Here is a 17,400-nt window from a genome sequence, read left to right as displayed (position 1 = left end):
GTGTGCCTTTTTTAATGACCTCCACTCTTCTGGAAAGGATTTCCACTACATTTACATCAACACCTTAACCACTAAGCCACCACACCCCTGACAAATTTCCCCTGTTGTTTGATATTTGTCTGTAATGGAATTAACCACATGATGGCAGCACGAGCTAATTTTTCACACCAGAATGGCCCTTCCTAACCGAGTTAGGAGTAGGTGTATTAATTAAAGTTCATTTCTGTGCACTATGAATCTTGCAGACCTTTAGAATTCATTACAGGAATAAACTTTTATAGGGAAAGCATGTCAAGCTTGACAAATAATGAGCCTGATGCAATGATGATCAATGAAATGTTTTAATGCAAATGGCATAGATTTAAAGTCTGTTTCACATTTTAATACACATGAAGTACATACACCAGATTGCTAAAAGTTTTGGGACACCCCTCCAAATCCTTGAATTCAGGTGTTGTTTTCAGGGGTTGGGCTCAGCCTCTTAAGGAACTCTTAATGCTTCAGCATACCAAGACATTTTGGACAGTTTCATGCTCCCAACTTCGTGGGAACAGTTTGGGGATGACCCCTTCCTGTTCTATGACTGCACACCAGTGCGCAAAGCAAAGACATGGATGAGCGAGTTTGGTGTGGAGGAACTTGACTGACCTCAACCTGATAGAACACCTTTGGGATGAATTAGAGTGGAGACTGTGAGCCAGACCTTCTCATCCAAATGCGTTTCTAGTTGAATGGTCAACAATTCCCATAAACACATTCCCTAAACCTTGTGGAAAGCCTTCCCAGAAGAGTTGAAGCTGTTATAGCTGCAAAGGGTGGGCCAACTCCATATTACATTCATGTGCATGTAGAGGCAAATGTCCCAGTTTTAGCCTGGCTCGGGAGCATGAAATTGTCCAAAATGTCTTGGCATGCTGAGGCATTAAGAGTTCCTTTCACTGGAACTAAGGGGCTGAGCCCAACCCCTGAAAAACAACACCTGATTTCAATGATTCGGAGGGGTGTCCCAAAACTTGTTGGCAATATGTACTAATTGATTATTAATCAGTGTAACTGTAATAAATATTTTCACCTGACCTTTTAGAAATGATATACTAGCACCAGGATGAGTACTAGTACTCCTACAAGTAGCATTAGTAAGTATATTATAAGTTTATTAATGTTTTTAATTGTTACTAAAGAATGTTTAATAATATGTAGTATATAAATGTTAAAGAAGAAGTCTTCATAATTAGCTCAGATTTCACGAATAATATAGGAAATCCAAGAAGCAAATGAAAAACTCCCTGATGAATAATGACATGTAATCCAAATTCTAATAAAGTCCAGATGGTGTCATCATTAACCCAGCGGTTGTTATTCTTATTCATTCATTTATTTTCATTTTTAAATATGTAATATGTTGGGTATTTAAAATCCTGCTAATCTTAACTAATCACATAATAGAATCAATACAGGAAAGTCTAGTATTAAAATACCCTTATGTGGGCGGTCGCTCTTTCGTAGGCCACGCCCCACCCGCAGGAGTTATTAAAGCCGACAGATATTACGTCATTATATTTTCGTTTACTAATGCCTAATTAATACAATCATTATTATCTCAGGCCAATAAAAAAGTCAGCAGAATGCAGGACGAGGGGTTTTTAAAAAAAATCTTATTAAAAATTAAAAAACTAAACTTTTATTAAAACTAAAAATCTACTAATATAGGAAGTACTGCCTGTCAGAGGCAACACAACCAATCGGCTCACGGGACATTATGGTAACTCCGCCCAAAGATCGCCTGGGTTGCCAGATTAGTTAAGAATTCTGGTGTTAAAGCCAACTTCTGTATCTTCTTTTCACTTTACCTTAACAGTTGTGTACATTCTGACATTTATTTATATTTTTTTTTTAGTTTTGGGTACAATTTAAACAATATCATATGCATTTCGTGATATTATATTGTGTTGTTATTATTAACAGGTTGTATATTTCATAAACTTTTTTCATTCACTTTCATTTATCTGCATTAACTGCTTTATCCTGGCCTTGGTTGCATTGGATCCAAAGCCTATTCACACAGATAGTCCTTGCTGTCCAGGAGGCAGGGCTGGATCTGATCTAACTCTTCCCATCATCCTAGTGCTAACCTCTCACCCTAAACTGCACAATGCTGTGCACAATAAAACAACATATCAGGGGCGGTGGTAGCTCAAGTGGTTAAGGCTCTGTGTCGTTGACCGGAAGATCGGGGTTTAAGCCTGAGCACCGCCAAGCTCCCACCGTTGGGCCCTGGAGCAAGGCCCCCAGTAGGATGGGAGATATGCGAAGAAAGAATTTCACTGTTCAGTAATGTGTATGTGACATAAAGACAACTTAACTCATATTAAATATACATATTCAGCCTGAAACATAGTCCACTCTGAGGATTTTTGGCTTGAATCCTGGCCAGCTACATCCAGGTACGAGGAACTGGATCAGGTCTGGCTCCATCCTATTGAATTTTGTACTGCAGCAAAAAGGAACTTATCATTTTCATGTAAGGATGTGAGGTGGGATTACACTATGGATCAGAGGGCACTATGCTCAAACAGACATGCAAAACTTTATACGCTCAGCATGATTATCACGATCTGCGTCTTGAATCGAAAAACCTCACTCTATATTCAAAGATATTTTCGAATCTAGAAAATTTAGAAGATTTTCTAGTCCAAACACTATCTGTAGTCAGAAAACTCTGTGTTTATACACAATTGCATTTAAATATGTGATTTAAGACACAACATAAGTTTCTTTATACATTTAGGCACACAATGTCACATAATGCGCCACTGTTTATGTTATTATTATACGTGGTACATTACGAGACGTATATTATAAGTCATAATTTGTATGTTGTAATTACGCCATTTCCCACCATTACACCGTTGACACGCGAGAGTGTCTTTTGTTTGCTGTCAAGAGTTTGTAAAGCGAATAAAAAGCTATTTTAACCATACTTGTAGAGTTAAAGTTCATCCTGAGTTGGCTATTCTGTTATAATGAGCTTCAAACATTTCATCCATTCACCATTTTGAACTGAATTTGCAGCACAATAAATTGTAGCGTTAGCAACAAGCTATGAGTGAGCTAGCCAGCTAAGTTAAGGTATATGAGTGACAGTATTATCTGCTGTATTTACTTTCTCAAAACAATGTTAGTGTTAGTATGGTCAGTGTTACAGATGTAACCAAGTAATGTGTCCTAATATTTATTTATTAATCTAAATAGTGCTATAAACTAATTTAAATGAAGATAATGGGAATATTACACTGTTCACAAATATTGATTTGACGTCTGTGTACATGGAGGGAAATTGGTGGTAAATGATGGTGAGAAGATGACCTCTAGTTGTAATTGTAGTTTACAGGACATTTTTTTTTTTTTGGTGCTTGTTTGTTTGTTTGTTTTAGCGCTTGCAGATTCACCTCCTTGTTTTTTTTTTTTAAATACAGCCCTGAAACAGCAGGAGGGGGATTTCTCCCAATCTGGCAACTTGGAGGGACGCCTCATCCCAGCTCAAATTCCTCTGGACACTGGAAGCAGCATCACAGAGCAGACTGGACCGGCAGAGAGAGAGGAGCTCGATGTATAGCTGATATAACAGCTGAGAAAGTTGTGACCATGTGGAAGAAAGCAGCGGCCTTTCTGATCCAACTCTCCTGCATCTCCCAGCACGTGAGCGCTCTGCAGAGAGGCGAGCTTTTCCCCTACGGGCCACTTAACGGGGATCTGACCCTGCAGGAAGGAGACGATGAAACATCCCAAGTGATTGCTCTGAGTAAACCCATGCGCTTCTACGACACCTCCTTCAGCAAATTATATGTGAGTCTAATCCTGATTTCTCCTTTCAAATGATTAAATAAATGACCTCCTGGCTTAAGCAGATGGACTGGGCTTTATCATAAAGTTCACTGTACACTAATGAGCAAAATGTCACACTATTATTATTATTATTATTATTATTATTATTATTATTATATATTTTTGTTATATTTTCCAAACATTACATTTATTTTCAAACAATAGTAATAACATTTATTTGTTTTTGTATTATATATATTGATTTCTATATTAATTGGATAATATATATATATATATTACATTTTGTATAATCATGCATCTGGCACAAAAGTTTTTTATTATTGTTATTATTATTAATTAAATTCTATTTTGGAGGATCCCTGATTTCATATTAAGGTCCGTCATTTAAATGTTACTTGAGGTTTGGGTCAGATGACCATTAAAATTCACGTAATTCTTTACATTCTTGGTCTTTTTCTTCTTGTTCCTCTTCCTATGTAGTCTGTAAAAGTTTAGGAAACCAGAAACATTTTGACTATTATGTTGGAGAATTTTTTTCCAAGGATGATTCATGTTATGATTTATGTTCATTTTCTCAGGTTCATTCATGCATTTTCAGCTTTTTTTATATTGAAGCGGTTACTAAAGACAAAATGTATAAACCTCACATTTATCATATGAATAATTTTTGCCTAGTTAAACATCTGTTAGAAAAGGAACCATGCTGTGGTTTGGTCAGTGTGTTTCAGTATGTTAGTCATTTATTTGGGAGGACTGAACACCAAAATATGACTGTGGCTATGCTTCATGTTGAAATCAAACTTTTCCCAAAAGCTTTATCACGCTTTAGTAAGATCAATAAACTGAGGTTAGACACTCAGTTTTTGGTCAGATCATCTTTTTTTTTTGTTGCTAAAAATAAAAGGGCTTGGAACTTAATAGCATGGAGAATTTTTTTCCGTAAATCATCGGCCTCAATTTGTCTGAATGTGATCCAGAAAGGAAACCAGAAACACTGAATAAACCACATTTTTATTTTGGAGAATTTGTTACAGGGTATGAAGAGTTTTCTGGGATTTCCAGTTTCTCCAGATGTGAATTTTACATTTAATGATTCAGCCACTCTTGTTTAGTGCAAAAAAAGAAGGAATGTGTAATGAACGATTTTCATTAAAACAAGTGCACTGATTATGTCTTGCCGTTCCAGGTGGCCACCAATGGCATCATCTCACCACATGACCTTCCTATGGAGAAGCAGTACGTTGATGACGGCTTCCCCACCGAATTCCCAGTTATCGCCCCCTTCCTCGCTGACATCGACACCAGTAACGGAAAAGGAGTCATCTACTACCGGCAAACTGAATCCCCAAATGTCCTGAATCGAGTAGCTGCTGAGGTCCAGAAAGGGTTCCCAGGCACTCAGTTTACACCAACTCACGCCGTCATCGCCACGTGGGAAAATGTGGCTGCTTACAAAGTGGACATGCTCACTACTGAGTCATCCAGACAGGTGAGGAAGAAACCTGGAGTTGGGGGTTGGCTTCTCGCTTTTATTCTGCCTGCATGTTCTCCCAGTGGTTTGGGGGTTTCCTTCAGGTACTCTATAGTCCAAAGATGATTAAAACATAATCAGCACCCCGTCCTGGTTGTCCTCTGCTTTGTGTCCCGAGCCCCCTGGGATAGGCTCCAGGTGCCCTGTGATCCTGTGTACATAAAATAAACAAATTGATGAAGCTCTAATTAATATCTGTTGGTTAGAAGGGTTGCCAGATTGGAAACACTGGATTTCCATTATTTAAATACTAACCCCGTTTGGTGTGTACTGTATTTATGGTGGAATTTAGACTGCAGGTTTTATGACAAAATAGGAATCGTACTCTTTGTCCTGTGTAGTTTGCTTTTACTGATTCATAAACTGCAATAAGGGTGTCCTGAGTTAAAAAGTTACTAGCTGGTTAAAGAGGGTGTATTAGTCATGTACTAAAAGATTCTGTAAATTCTGTACTAAAAGTAAGTCATGAGACAAGCCAGTCTTGAGAAATGTGCTGAATGTGTTAACCTGTCACGCACTCCTTTGATTTATTTTATACATTCAGTCAGTGCTTGATTGGTAATTGGGAATTTAATGTTCAATACATAACAATAAGCATTTGTTTAGATCATTTGAAACTTTAAACTCTCACATATGACGTCACATGATACAAGGTCTTAATTAATCTTAATTTGTCACAGCACATAGAAAATAGACTGCGCTACTAAACATCTGTGTATGTTGTAAGTGACTGTAGCTACCATTAAATATTCCTTGCAATGAATACTTAAGTTTAACAGCGACGAATAATGAACAAAAGCTGCTCAGATTACATCTACACCCAGTGGGAGTCTATCGGGCGGGGTGAACTATGTGACCCCGAAGCTCCAAGCTTAGCTCTAACCTCTTAAAGGTGTAGCTTATCAGCGTTGGCCGTCACTCATCTCCTCCAGCTTAATTCCCCTCCTCTGCTGTAATTGCAGGCCCACGGGGCACCTGTGCACACATTGCTGCTCCGCACTAACTACTAATCTGTCCCAAAATCCCTGCAGCCTCTAATTTCCTGGAAGAAAAAGTGGTGGGAAAGAAGACGACATGATGACTCGCGTGTACTCTTTCTCCGTCTCTAATAGCTAGAGATTATCAGCTCTTTTCTCGCGAGAAGCCGTGTAGCACCGATGGTCCGTGTTTCGAAGAGTTTCGACTTTTTCGAAAGCCACATGCTGTTCCTAAACGTCTTTTCTCCGTCGTGCAAGAACGCATTTGGCAACAGTTTCATATCCCGTGTGGCCAAGAGGCCCAGTGTATAAATAAATATTGATGTCAGCTCTGGATAGTGAGAAAGCATAAAAAACATGCAAGAGCGGTGCATCTTTCCAGCAACCTGGATTAAGAGGGTTATTCTGTTATCTGTAATGTTTGGCTCTGACCAACAAGGGAGAAACAGCTGTGCCGCAGATTAAACATTTGCTTTTGGTTATTTACTGGTTCAGATAACAGCCCGGCTCTTCCTCCTGGTATGTATATATTCCAAATGCAGTGGAGAGTTCAGACAGGACATAAACAGTTCTTGAGGAATTACTCGGTCGATCCGGAACAGCTCGTTGACTTACGATATACCAGACAGTAATAGCATGTAATCCATCACAACTTTGCATCCACCAATTAATCATTTTAAAGTACGCCAAGTGTGGTCATCTCTCAAGGCATGAAAAGGTGAGAAGGGTGTCTTTTGAGCAAGCCATCCTACTGTTCTAGGCTCACTTGGATCTGTTTACAATCCCTGACACTGTTTGTTCGCCGCTAAACAATAGATTACAGTATAACTTCCCCGAGCCATGGGGGATGTTTAAAGAAAGCACATCCTCCACTTAATTCGCCGGGTGTCCGCTTTGCTGAGAGTAAGCTTTTTTCAGATGGTTTTTTCTTTGGGGGTGTGTGGGCGGCAAATCTAGACGGTCCCTCGTGTTTCCTTTCGGGACTCAGTCCTTTTTTGTTGTAGTTTCCGGGCCCCCAAACGTCCGTCTCGAGTCTGTCACAGATGGATGGAGATAGAAGTGGGAAGCTATATGGAGGTGTTACTCCTTGAACAAATAAGCAGTGGAAGTGCAGATCAAGCCTGGTTGAGCTTTCCGTCTTGCAATTACGGTGCCGTGCCCTGTGGTATCATCCTGGGCATGTCTCCGTCTTGCCACAAGTGGGTGCCTAATTATTTACAATAACATCTTTAAACAATCTTGTTTATGGGTGTGTTCCTGCAGAGCTTGGAGGCAGTGTGGTCTTGTAATTAAGGATTCAGGGCAGAGGGTTGGGGCTTTTTTTCTGGGGGATGGAGAGGTGTATGCTATGGAATTAGGTAGCCTGGGGCTCTTTCAAAGCCATATGCAGCAGTTGTGGGGGGTCTTTTGCGAGTTCTTTTGTGATGGTGATAATGGAGGTGAAATACCAAAGAAGGGAGCGAGGTGTTTCACAGATCACAGATCCCATACGAATGTGTGTGGGAGAACCGTAGAAGAAGGCAGGGGGTGCAACGAGTCAAAGAGTGAAGCTTGATTCCTTGTTAAATCAAAACTTTTTTTAGTTTTGATAGCAACTTGAAAATTAGAATAGCCACCACTCTGGAAGTAGTGGGTGGTCACGCCAAGCCGTTTGTGGCCACGGATCAGGACGGAGCCATGTCTCTGATCTCTGAGAGAATTTAATGACATGATCTTGAAAAGGACACACAGACTGCACCGGCTAGGATGAGACAGCACTTCAAACAGAGGTCTGAAATGGTCTGTTAAGAGGGTGTGAAAAAGCAGAGCGGAGAAAAAAACGAGGACAGGAAACCATAGGGGACAGGTTTGCCGAGCTCCCAGACCAAATAAAAGCAACAGTCCAAATGTGAACTTGAAGAAAAGACCAAATAAGGGCTTAGTCCTGGCACAAGGTCTTAGCTGGATTGCATTGAAACAATCGTAAACAAGTAATAAAAGACACGAATGTTTACAGTCTGGATAAACTCTGTGGTACTCATTGAAATGTGTTGTTGTGTGAACTATTCATTAGCCCTTAGATAACCACAGAGCTTTTGTTCCTCGAGCAGTCTCAGTTCACCTCCCGAGGATAAGATAAGGCACAAACGTTTACATTTGAAATATAGACTGATGCTGATCTTCTTTCTCTGGTTTGGCAGGTCAACACATTCCAAGCGGTGGTGGCTTACGATGAGGAGAACACTTACGCTCTCTTCCTCTACCCAGAAGATGGACTGCAGTTTTTCGGAACTCTTCCTAAGGAGATGTTTAATGTGGAGATCGAGCTTCCTGCACGTGTCGGCTTCACCAGGGGAGAAATCTCGTATCTTGTATTCGGACGAACCGAGGGGCCTTACTTCAGCCTCACCTCCAACGAGCAGTCTGTCAAGAACTTGTACCAGTAAGCAATTCAAGATTTAATTATAGTTTTAGCTGTAGCAATCGATGTCTGAAACTTTTTTTGGTTTGTGTCCATTAATTCTTTTATTCCTCGCAAATCAGATTGACCTGAATGCCATTTGTGTCCATCAAACATTTCTCTTTACTGATACTGTTTAATAATCTCCCTTCAGGACGAGCAACACCAACGTGCCTGGCGTTTGGCTCTTCCACATTGGAAATGCACACTCTTTCGTCAACGTGATTCCAGCTACATTTTCGGGCCGTTTACTCACCACAGTCCCTCAGAAGCAGATGCTCCGAACAACCCCCGAGTACCCTCCAGGAGAGTATGACACAGAAGATGATTCTTTCGACGATGAGCAAGAATACAACATCGACCGAGATTTCCCGAACACGGATACCACAGAATTCCCTCAGCCAGACCACGATGCCCCTCGGATGAGTGGTCAGAGCCAGGAAGGTGACTCAAATCTGTTCTTACTTAACCATTACGAAGTGAAAGTCACTCTGAGCCCTGACCCTCAGACCGAACACACTACTCCTACAAATGTTCCCACGGAGGAAGTCGTCGATTCCGTGCATCCGGTGCCAAAGCATCCTCTTCTGGAAGCGTATCCCGTCCACCCTGAGGGTGAAGTGGTTAACGTGGAAGATGATGTGCACTTCGACACTGGAGGTGAGGCTGAAACTGTGGAAAAAAAAGCATCTATACCCTTCTTACACTTCTTTCTAGTTTTTTATTCTTGTCTTGAAATTCCAAGCACTCTTAAAATCTAACAGCTGTTCATCCTCCCCCTCAGTCACTCCCTCTCTTCTTCAATTTTTTTTAAATACACCCCAGAAAGAAGTCAGAAAATAATAATAATAATAAGCACTCTAAAAAAATAACTTAAGCCCAGGGTGCAATCTGTCACTTTTAGATGTTCTCCTGAACCTTCAGCATGGTAGGTAAAACAAATGATGAAAAGATGAAACAAATCTCGCTCCAAGTGAAGGAGTAAATGTGAGCTGTGACCATGAACAACTGCTGCGAAACACACATCCAGATGTCTAGTATGACATGTGCCTCATATTTGGCCAGGGGCCAGCAGCTTCTCTCTAAATCACTGTTTGCAGCAGGAGCAGATGACAGGAGTGTTTCTCATCTCTCTTCTGGATGACAGATGTCTTCTGCTTAACAGCACTCGGGCACTAGCAACATCTGTCTTTATCGGCAGGTTATGGGGCGTAGAATCGGTGCTCGAGTACACTTCCTCACCCTTAACATATGATTTAAGCTCTTACTTGGGTTCATGCGTGAAGGCTTATTATATTCCTCGCATTTACATGTTTAAACATGATACTCTCTCTCTCTGTGGCTCTCTTTATTGTTTCTCAATCTGTTATTCCTTTATTTCTTCAGTGTTTCGCTATTCCACTCCGAACAAGGAGACCTGTGATCGATTCCAGCAGACCTGCAGTCAGAACGCTTACTGTGCCGATTACCCATCAGGCTACTGCTGCCACTGCAATGCCGGTTTCTATGGAAATGGACGCCATTGCCTTCCCGATGGTGAGTTTTGTAGCAGCATTAGGGATTTGGTTTAAAAATGACTTGGATTTTGAGAGAGAAGGAAGCAAATACATTACAAAATATTTTACACTATTTTCTATATTTTCTTAGTGTCCATTTAGTGGAGATTGGGCTTGTTTTAGAGGAATCATTTTGAATCCTCACAGAACGTCAGGGCCGTGCATTTCACACCTAGGCCTTTACTGGTGTCCTTCCTGAATTAATCCACCTCTATACCATCATTATGATGCCACAGCAGTAGATACTAATCAACCGTTAAATAGCAAAGTCAAAAAGAAATTAGGCTACAGTATTTCACACCTCACAAGGAATAGTTAATTTTATTACGGTTACTTTTCTCAAAAAATTCTTGAACATTCTTGATGACACATGCAGCAAACTGCAATCTCCAGAGGACACAGCATCCGAAATGAGACACAGCGAATATAGAAACAATTTATATGTGTGGTTCGCTGCCTCTGACTACTCCAATTATCCAATCAAAGGACAGGAAATTGCTGACGTAATCGTATGCCTGCTAGATGGCCCCAGTGACACCAACTCAAAATCTGATTGGTTAATGTAACAATTTTATTGCCACTTATTTTAAGCTACGGGCGCCTGCACTATTTATTCTGAAGGCCTTAAGGGAGATTTCTTTCACCCTGGCAACACATGATGTCTGCCACTGGCTGAAATATGATTGGATAAATACTCTTCTCATAAATATACACTACTGGAAGCAGCGCAACCAAGAGAAAAGCTATGAAATGTAGAGAATAGACTATTGTGAACAATTTAATACACATTCATGGAAAAATATATTAAATATATTAAAATGCAAGTCAGTGATTCAGATCACTGCTGTTTAGGCCAGCAGAGAAGGCCTTGCTGGCCCTGACAGCCCACCGGTGCCATATTCTAAATAAACACAATTAGTTTCGGTTATTTCACTACAATTTACAGCAATTAGATATTTGGTGAAATGATTTCTGTTTGTGAGTTTGCCTTGAGTCAACTTAAGTTTGGGTAATGAAAGACTTGTTTGGATTTGCAGACAGAAGAAAAGTGTGATGTTTTTTTTAATTATTGGTCTCAGCTTTGGTTTATAAGGGTGCGTTTATGAAGTTTTTGTAAAGTTGGTTCAGATTAAAAAATGTGACTTGGGTTTGTTCGTGTAGAAACGGCAACCGAAGAGTTTCAATGCTCAGAGGTGAAAAGTGGATAACTTGGCTTTTGGTTGAAAAGGCAAGTTCGAATTTGGGTAAAAAAACTGAATCGAAGTCAAAAAAACAGTAAATAGTTGCCTCACATTCTTCTGAAGAGCTAGTCTTCTGTGTTTGAATAAATAAAAGGCTAAAGATTCTGAAGATATTCATCAGCTACATTTTTAATACATGTCACGAATATTATTATTCCTCATGTGAAAATGAACCCTCGTACATTCCTGTGTTTTTGAACGTTTATTCAGTCAGCAGATCCTTTCCAACGACAGCAAGATCACAGCCCCATTACACAATATTACCTTGTTTCCTATAGGTACTTGGGGCCCTGAGACATTTTTTTGGAGGTTTAATGTCAAACGAATGTATTGAATTTTCAAACCGTAATTAAAACTTCCTTTCGTTCTCAGCCTGAGAAAAATCCTCAAGACACCCATATTAAACCTGTACAGAGGTTCTCTACTTCTTACAATCTTATGCTAAAAGCACGAGTTTAAAAAACATTTTAAAAACCCAGTCAAGGAGTGTTGCTAAATGACATCTGTGCTGAGGAAAATCTGACTTGGCAGTGGGATATGTGTGTGTACAGAAGGAGCTTTGTGCGGTCGTAGGGAGTGTGTGGGTTGAATGTGGAGAGCAAAAGCGCATACAGCACTGTTTTGTCACCCAACACAAACTTGCCGCTCTTTCTGGACGGAAACAGTTGTTCAGCACTTGTTAAATTTTTTTATGTGTTGGAAACCCTTTCTCATACCGAAGGACTGTGGAGGCGAGAAATGATGAACAAATGACTCAGGGAACATATGGACAGAAAATGTTCAGACAATAACACAGACATTCACGTTGTCATTGTTTTCCAAAATATAGGTTCATTTATTCATTGCACATTGTTTATTTATTGTTCATTTATCATATGGTTCATTTATTAAAAAAATTGAACAGCAGTTACTTCTAGACATTAAGTAGCAATAACAGAATGCTTTTTATCTTCTTTGTGTTCTTAACAGGTGCTCCTCAACGTGTGAATGGAAAGGTCAATGGGATGGTCTCAGTGGGTTCGACCCCAGTGGGATTGAACAGTATCGACCTCCATGTATACATCGTAGTGGGTGATGGTCGAGCATACACAGCCATCAGCGAAGTCCCAGAGCCTTTGGGGTGGGCACTAATGCCCGTCACGCCTATAGGTGGCCTTTTCGGGTGGCTCTTTGCTCTCAAGCTTCCCAACAGCCGTAATGGCTTCAACGTCACTGGTAAGGATGTGACAAAAATACACTATAGGGAAAAAGGTTTCTCCGGACCATCGCACCACAATCAACGTTGGAATAATACAATTATATAAAATGTCCTTCAGTAAAACTGAGAGGCCCGTATGTGTCAATATGACATGATGATATGATTAGGAAATCTCAGTTGAACAGTGTTACAGTGTAGATGTGTGAAAAGGACTGTTCCAAAGAACTTCTGACCATTTGCATCCAATACATACAGTTGCTTCTGTGTTAATGAACAAGGTACTTAAGCTGCCTGAAAGGAAAATATGACCCCAGTCCTCAATCTAGACAAACAATATATATATATATTTTTTTTTTAAGCAGTAGAATATTAGAGGAAAATGTACATCAGTGTTGGTTGAATAAACTACCCAAGACTGCAGACATAACGTCTGTTTTAAAAAGTTTTTAGTTTTATAGGGTTTTTAAAAAAATGTTTTCAACCTTGTAAAGTTGTAGGCCAGTACTGTGAGCTGTGCTGTTGACTTAGACGGTTGTCATACCGTTCCACCCCTAAACACCAGTGAGGAAACCCTGCTGCTCATTGCCAGTTTTATTGTGCTGTGTGTTTGTTTAACATTTGCTCTCCCGCTGGGACACTCTTAAGGTCCTGAGCTTTTTCTCTCTCACTAATATAAACTGAGTGCCTCACAGCTGGGGTTTCTCCAGAGACCTTCCTCCGGAGGGCTGATAGTCAACGTTTGATTAAGACACACTCTACTCTACCTCTCAGCTTAATTCAAGTCAGGTGGTTACACGGCCATGTTGGGGGAAAACAAATACGAATAAATAAAAAGCTGGCTCTGAAATCACTCGAGTTTTTATCACAAGGATCATGACCCTGATCTGGGTCTGATCAGGCAATGTAAAAATTAAGTTGTAGTAGAAAAAAAGAGCAGGTTTTGTGGTATAGTGATAAACACGACTGCTCAATATCGAAACCTCTGGTCTTGTCCTTCAGGTGCTGAGTTTACACGCCACGCCGATGTGACCTTTTACCCCGGCAACCAACGGCTCACCATCGTTCAGACCGCCAAAGGACTGGACAACCAGAACTACCTCAACGTTGAAACTCATCTAGAGGGCAGCGTGCCCTTCGTACCACCCGGTGCAAGCATTCAGATGGAGCCTTTTTCAGAAACATACCAGTATTACCCATCATGTAAGATCTCTCCCTTGCAACTACGACATTTCTGTGGAAAGTTCTCTTATATCACAACAATACGGCATTGCATTTTTTTTTATTTATTATAAAACAAAGCATCGGTTTATTACTTTTTTTTTAACATTTATTATGACATTTAAGTAAAACAGACATTTAAATTATAGCAGCAGTGAATAGTCATTTCCTTGCTTTCACTTCACGAAAAAATCGTCCTTGTTGTGGTATAAAATGCAAAAAAGTTATTGCTTGAGAGCCTATTTGCATACTAGGCCATGATTGGCTGTAATAGTTTATGACGCAGTAACACTTGACTGTTTAATACTGTTTGAGTCAGATTTTCCGAATTTTAGCTCTCAGAATATTTGTTTTATTTTATGATGCTCCTGTTTTAATGTCTTCAAATTTGTGGGGTATTTACACCAAGATAAAAACACAAGCCCACATGCTTTATGTCTCGCTGTATGACAAAGCTTCCTGCAAACCGGTCCTTGGTTATTGGAGACAGGGATCAAGGAGTCATCTATTAAAAAAACAAAAAAAAAAAAACATGGCCCTCCCAACTTCCTCTCAAAGGAAGCTGTGTCTCATTCTGACGAGCCCCAAAGCATAAACTGTTTTGCATGCCGACGTTCAGCTCACGGATGTTATTAAAGTTCAAACCTGGCTCTTTTGTCAGGTCGTAAGAGGCCACGTACAGGAAGTGCTCCTTGGGGTTAACTTTTGCGTGATTATAGAGTCTCTGCTATTTTCCCTGTAGTGATCACATCCAACTCGGTACGGGAGTTTACTATCGTGTCCGCACTGAGCGGAGCGGAAAAATTCACCTACCAGCTGAGACAGAACATCACGTACAAGGACTGCAGACACACGCTGCATCCCGGGGCTGAGACGCTGCAGCTTAATGTCGAGCGCATCTTTGCCATGTACGTCAAAGAAGAACGCGTTCTCAGATACGCCATCACCAACAAGATCGGCCGTGTCGGGGGTAAGCTTGTGAAAACTGCTTCTTTCTTTTTAGTTTCTAATTCTCATTCTAAATAGTATTCGAGACAAGAAATAATAAATGAATGAAGAAAAGCTGAAATGCAAGAAGGGGTATGTTTATGGTGACAGTCTGCATAACAAGGCAACAGCATTCCCTTGACGTGTCCCAATACTTTTATACTCTTTTACTACACAATCAGGAATAAATAGTTTTTCATTACTTGAAATGTTAGAAAGCAAATTGCGATACAGCATGGGATCTAAGAATTTCTTTTTAACTATTATTTTAAATATATATGTTTATTTAGAAACGGCATTTAGTGTATATCATAGTATAAATTGGGTCTGCTGCCTGTAACAACACTACATATAAGAAAGCGTAAAGATTCACCAATAGTATGAGGAAGTATTCATTTTAATGACGCCTTGGATATCGTCCTCCAAATATTGTGCTGGGTAAAAAGCCACTTTAACAGACATGGTGGTAAAAACAGTCAGTCTGAATAAAGATGTTGGATTCTTTACGATGAAGAAGAAGAAACAAATGAAATGGGATTTTCTTTCCTTTCACGTTGCCAGATGCCTAGAAGTCACACACATACACACTGATTTCAGTTATTTTTAACACCACATGCCAGAATCCAGTGTTTGATTCTTCTTCAAAAGTATTAGCCAATTAAACTCTTGGATCTCTGGTTCTCTAATTTATATGATGTCTGGGAAAGGCTCAAGGGTGCAGAGGGTAGCGTTTTCGTCTCACTGCAGATTTCCTGGTTTGATCCCGAGCTCAGGTTACTGTCTGTGTGATGTTTCTGTTCATTCTGTGTAGGTGTGTGTAGGTTTGCTTTGAGTTGTCTGCCTCCCAAAAACGTTCTGGTGTCTGTGCTGAATTGCCCCTAAGACTGAATAAGGGTTTGACTGGATAAGTGTGTGTGTATGTGTGCATGGTGTTCTGTACAAGGTGTCTCATTCCTTACCAATACATGGGAATTATTGAGTGACACCAGCTATCTATCTTTCTTATGTACATATCTATGATCAAAACCGGACATTATATCCAGTTCTGTAGGTTTCTTCATTTTCTCAAGCACAAAGCTCTTCTAAGTAGTCTATTGTAATTTTCAAGCCAGACTCCTTCCCTCTTTTCTTTTAGCGTGCCCTCATATCTGAAATGGTTCCTTTATTAGCTCGCTGACAGAAGTCGAAGGGAGGAATCCTGGTCTCTTGCATGCACGGGGGAGCTGGCGTGAGTTTCTCTCGTGGCCAGGGTTCACAGCCCCGAGCCACCTGATGTAGACGGATAACTCCTGATACAGTGCTGGGAATCGGGGGTGCTGTAAAACACAGAGGTTTTTTAATGGGTCTTTGTGTGTGGTTTGAGCTGGTTATCTCTCCGCAAGCACCTTCTCGTGATAAATCAACCCTAGCTTGTAATCTCACACCCTTATATGGCGGTAACGTCGTGCAGTGAAACGGTCTTATTAGGACATTTCTGACTTTGTGCTGTATGTTAAGCATCATACGTATACGTCTCAAGAAATTCCTGTTTAAAGTGGTAGAAGTAGTTGGTTATTTTTCTACACCAGCAGCTCTGACAGTAGTTCCTGCAACAAGGCTTAAGTTAATGCTAATACGTTATAATTTTTAGATTTGGAGACATTGTGTAAGTGCAGAGGAACTAGATCTTTGGAAGGAGTCTCAAAGGCAGTGCTTTTTGAGTCATAGGTGATGCTGGTTTCTCAATGTGAGAAACTCTTAATAGTAGAAGGAGCTTTTTGTCTTAGGAAGGTGAGGAAAGATAAAAGATTGGACACCTGATTTTTGTTATCCCGCTTGCTTAAAAATAAATCTGCAAATGTGCAATGTCTAGACTTTTCCTAAACTGTTACGATTTTGCTGGTCATTTTGTGTGTGTTTGTTTAAGGCAGATGTTGTGTATCTTTTTACATACTTAATGATTGATCGACCCCAGCCACTAGATGTAGTGCCGGTCCAAAGCCCGGATAAAATGGGAGGGTTGTGTCAGGAAGGGCATCCGGCGTAAAACCTGTGCCAAGTTTATGTGCGGACCAGTTGGTCCACTGTGGCGACCCCTCACACACGTAGGGAGCAGCCGAAAGATCATCATCATCAATGATCGATGGATTCTAGCAGATGGCCATGTTGCCTTGCAGTTCTTGGCACAAACAAATTTCCAAGAAACATTTTCCTTCCACATTCTTCAGATAGCTTAATGAAGTGGACACAATGTTGCACTGGGTTGCTAGAAGAAAGCATTGGTGGGATTTCACTAGGAGAGGAAGAGCTGCTCCAGCTGCAGAGAGATGCTTGCACATGATTGCCAGAGCTTTCAGAGTGTTGTTATTATTATGCTGCCAGCTTCGAAACAGTATCCCTCACTGACAGATTTACAGACTTAGACGA

The 17,400-nt window shown here is 40.4% G+C and overlaps 1 protein-coding gene across 3 annotated transcripts in view; it reads left to right on the top strand.

Annotated features, from left to right (window-relative positions):
- The first annotated feature begins 3,562 nt into the window (after window positions 1–3,562).
- Window positions 3,563–17,400, top strand: part of nid2a (nidogen 2a (osteonidogen)) — a 52,388-nt gene continuing 38,550 nt past the window's right edge. For all 3 annotated transcript variants that reach the window (XM_058398747.1, XM_058398746.1, XM_058398745.1), the window contains exons 1-8: window positions 3,563–3,846; window positions 5,033–5,335; window positions 8,535–8,776; window positions 8,949–9,454; window positions 10,181–10,330; window positions 12,561–12,806; window positions 13,789–13,989; window positions 14,750–14,977. In XM_058398747.1, coding sequence (XP_058254730.1) covers window positions 3,646–3,846; window positions 5,033–5,335; window positions 8,535–8,776; window positions 8,949–9,454; window positions 10,181–10,330; window positions 12,561–12,806; window positions 13,789–13,989; window positions 14,750–14,977 — 2,077 coding nt within the window. In that variant the 5' untranslated portion in view covers window positions 3,563–3,645. The remainder of the gene's footprint in view (window positions 3,847–5,032; window positions 5,336–8,534; window positions 8,777–8,948; window positions 9,455–10,180; window positions 10,331–12,560; window positions 12,807–13,788; window positions 13,990–14,749; window positions 14,978–17,400) is intronic.

This window comes from Hemibagrus wyckioides, linkage group LG09 (assembly GCF_019097595.1).
Source record: "Hemibagrus wyckioides isolate EC202008001 linkage group LG09, SWU_Hwy_1.0, whole genome shotgun sequence".
Lineage (NCBI taxonomy): Eukaryota > Metazoa > Chordata > Actinopteri > Siluriformes > Bagridae > Hemibagrus > Hemibagrus wyckioides.
The sequence above is the reverse complement of the archived record's forward strand: the minus strand, read 5'-3'. Positions and strand labels throughout refer to the sequence as shown.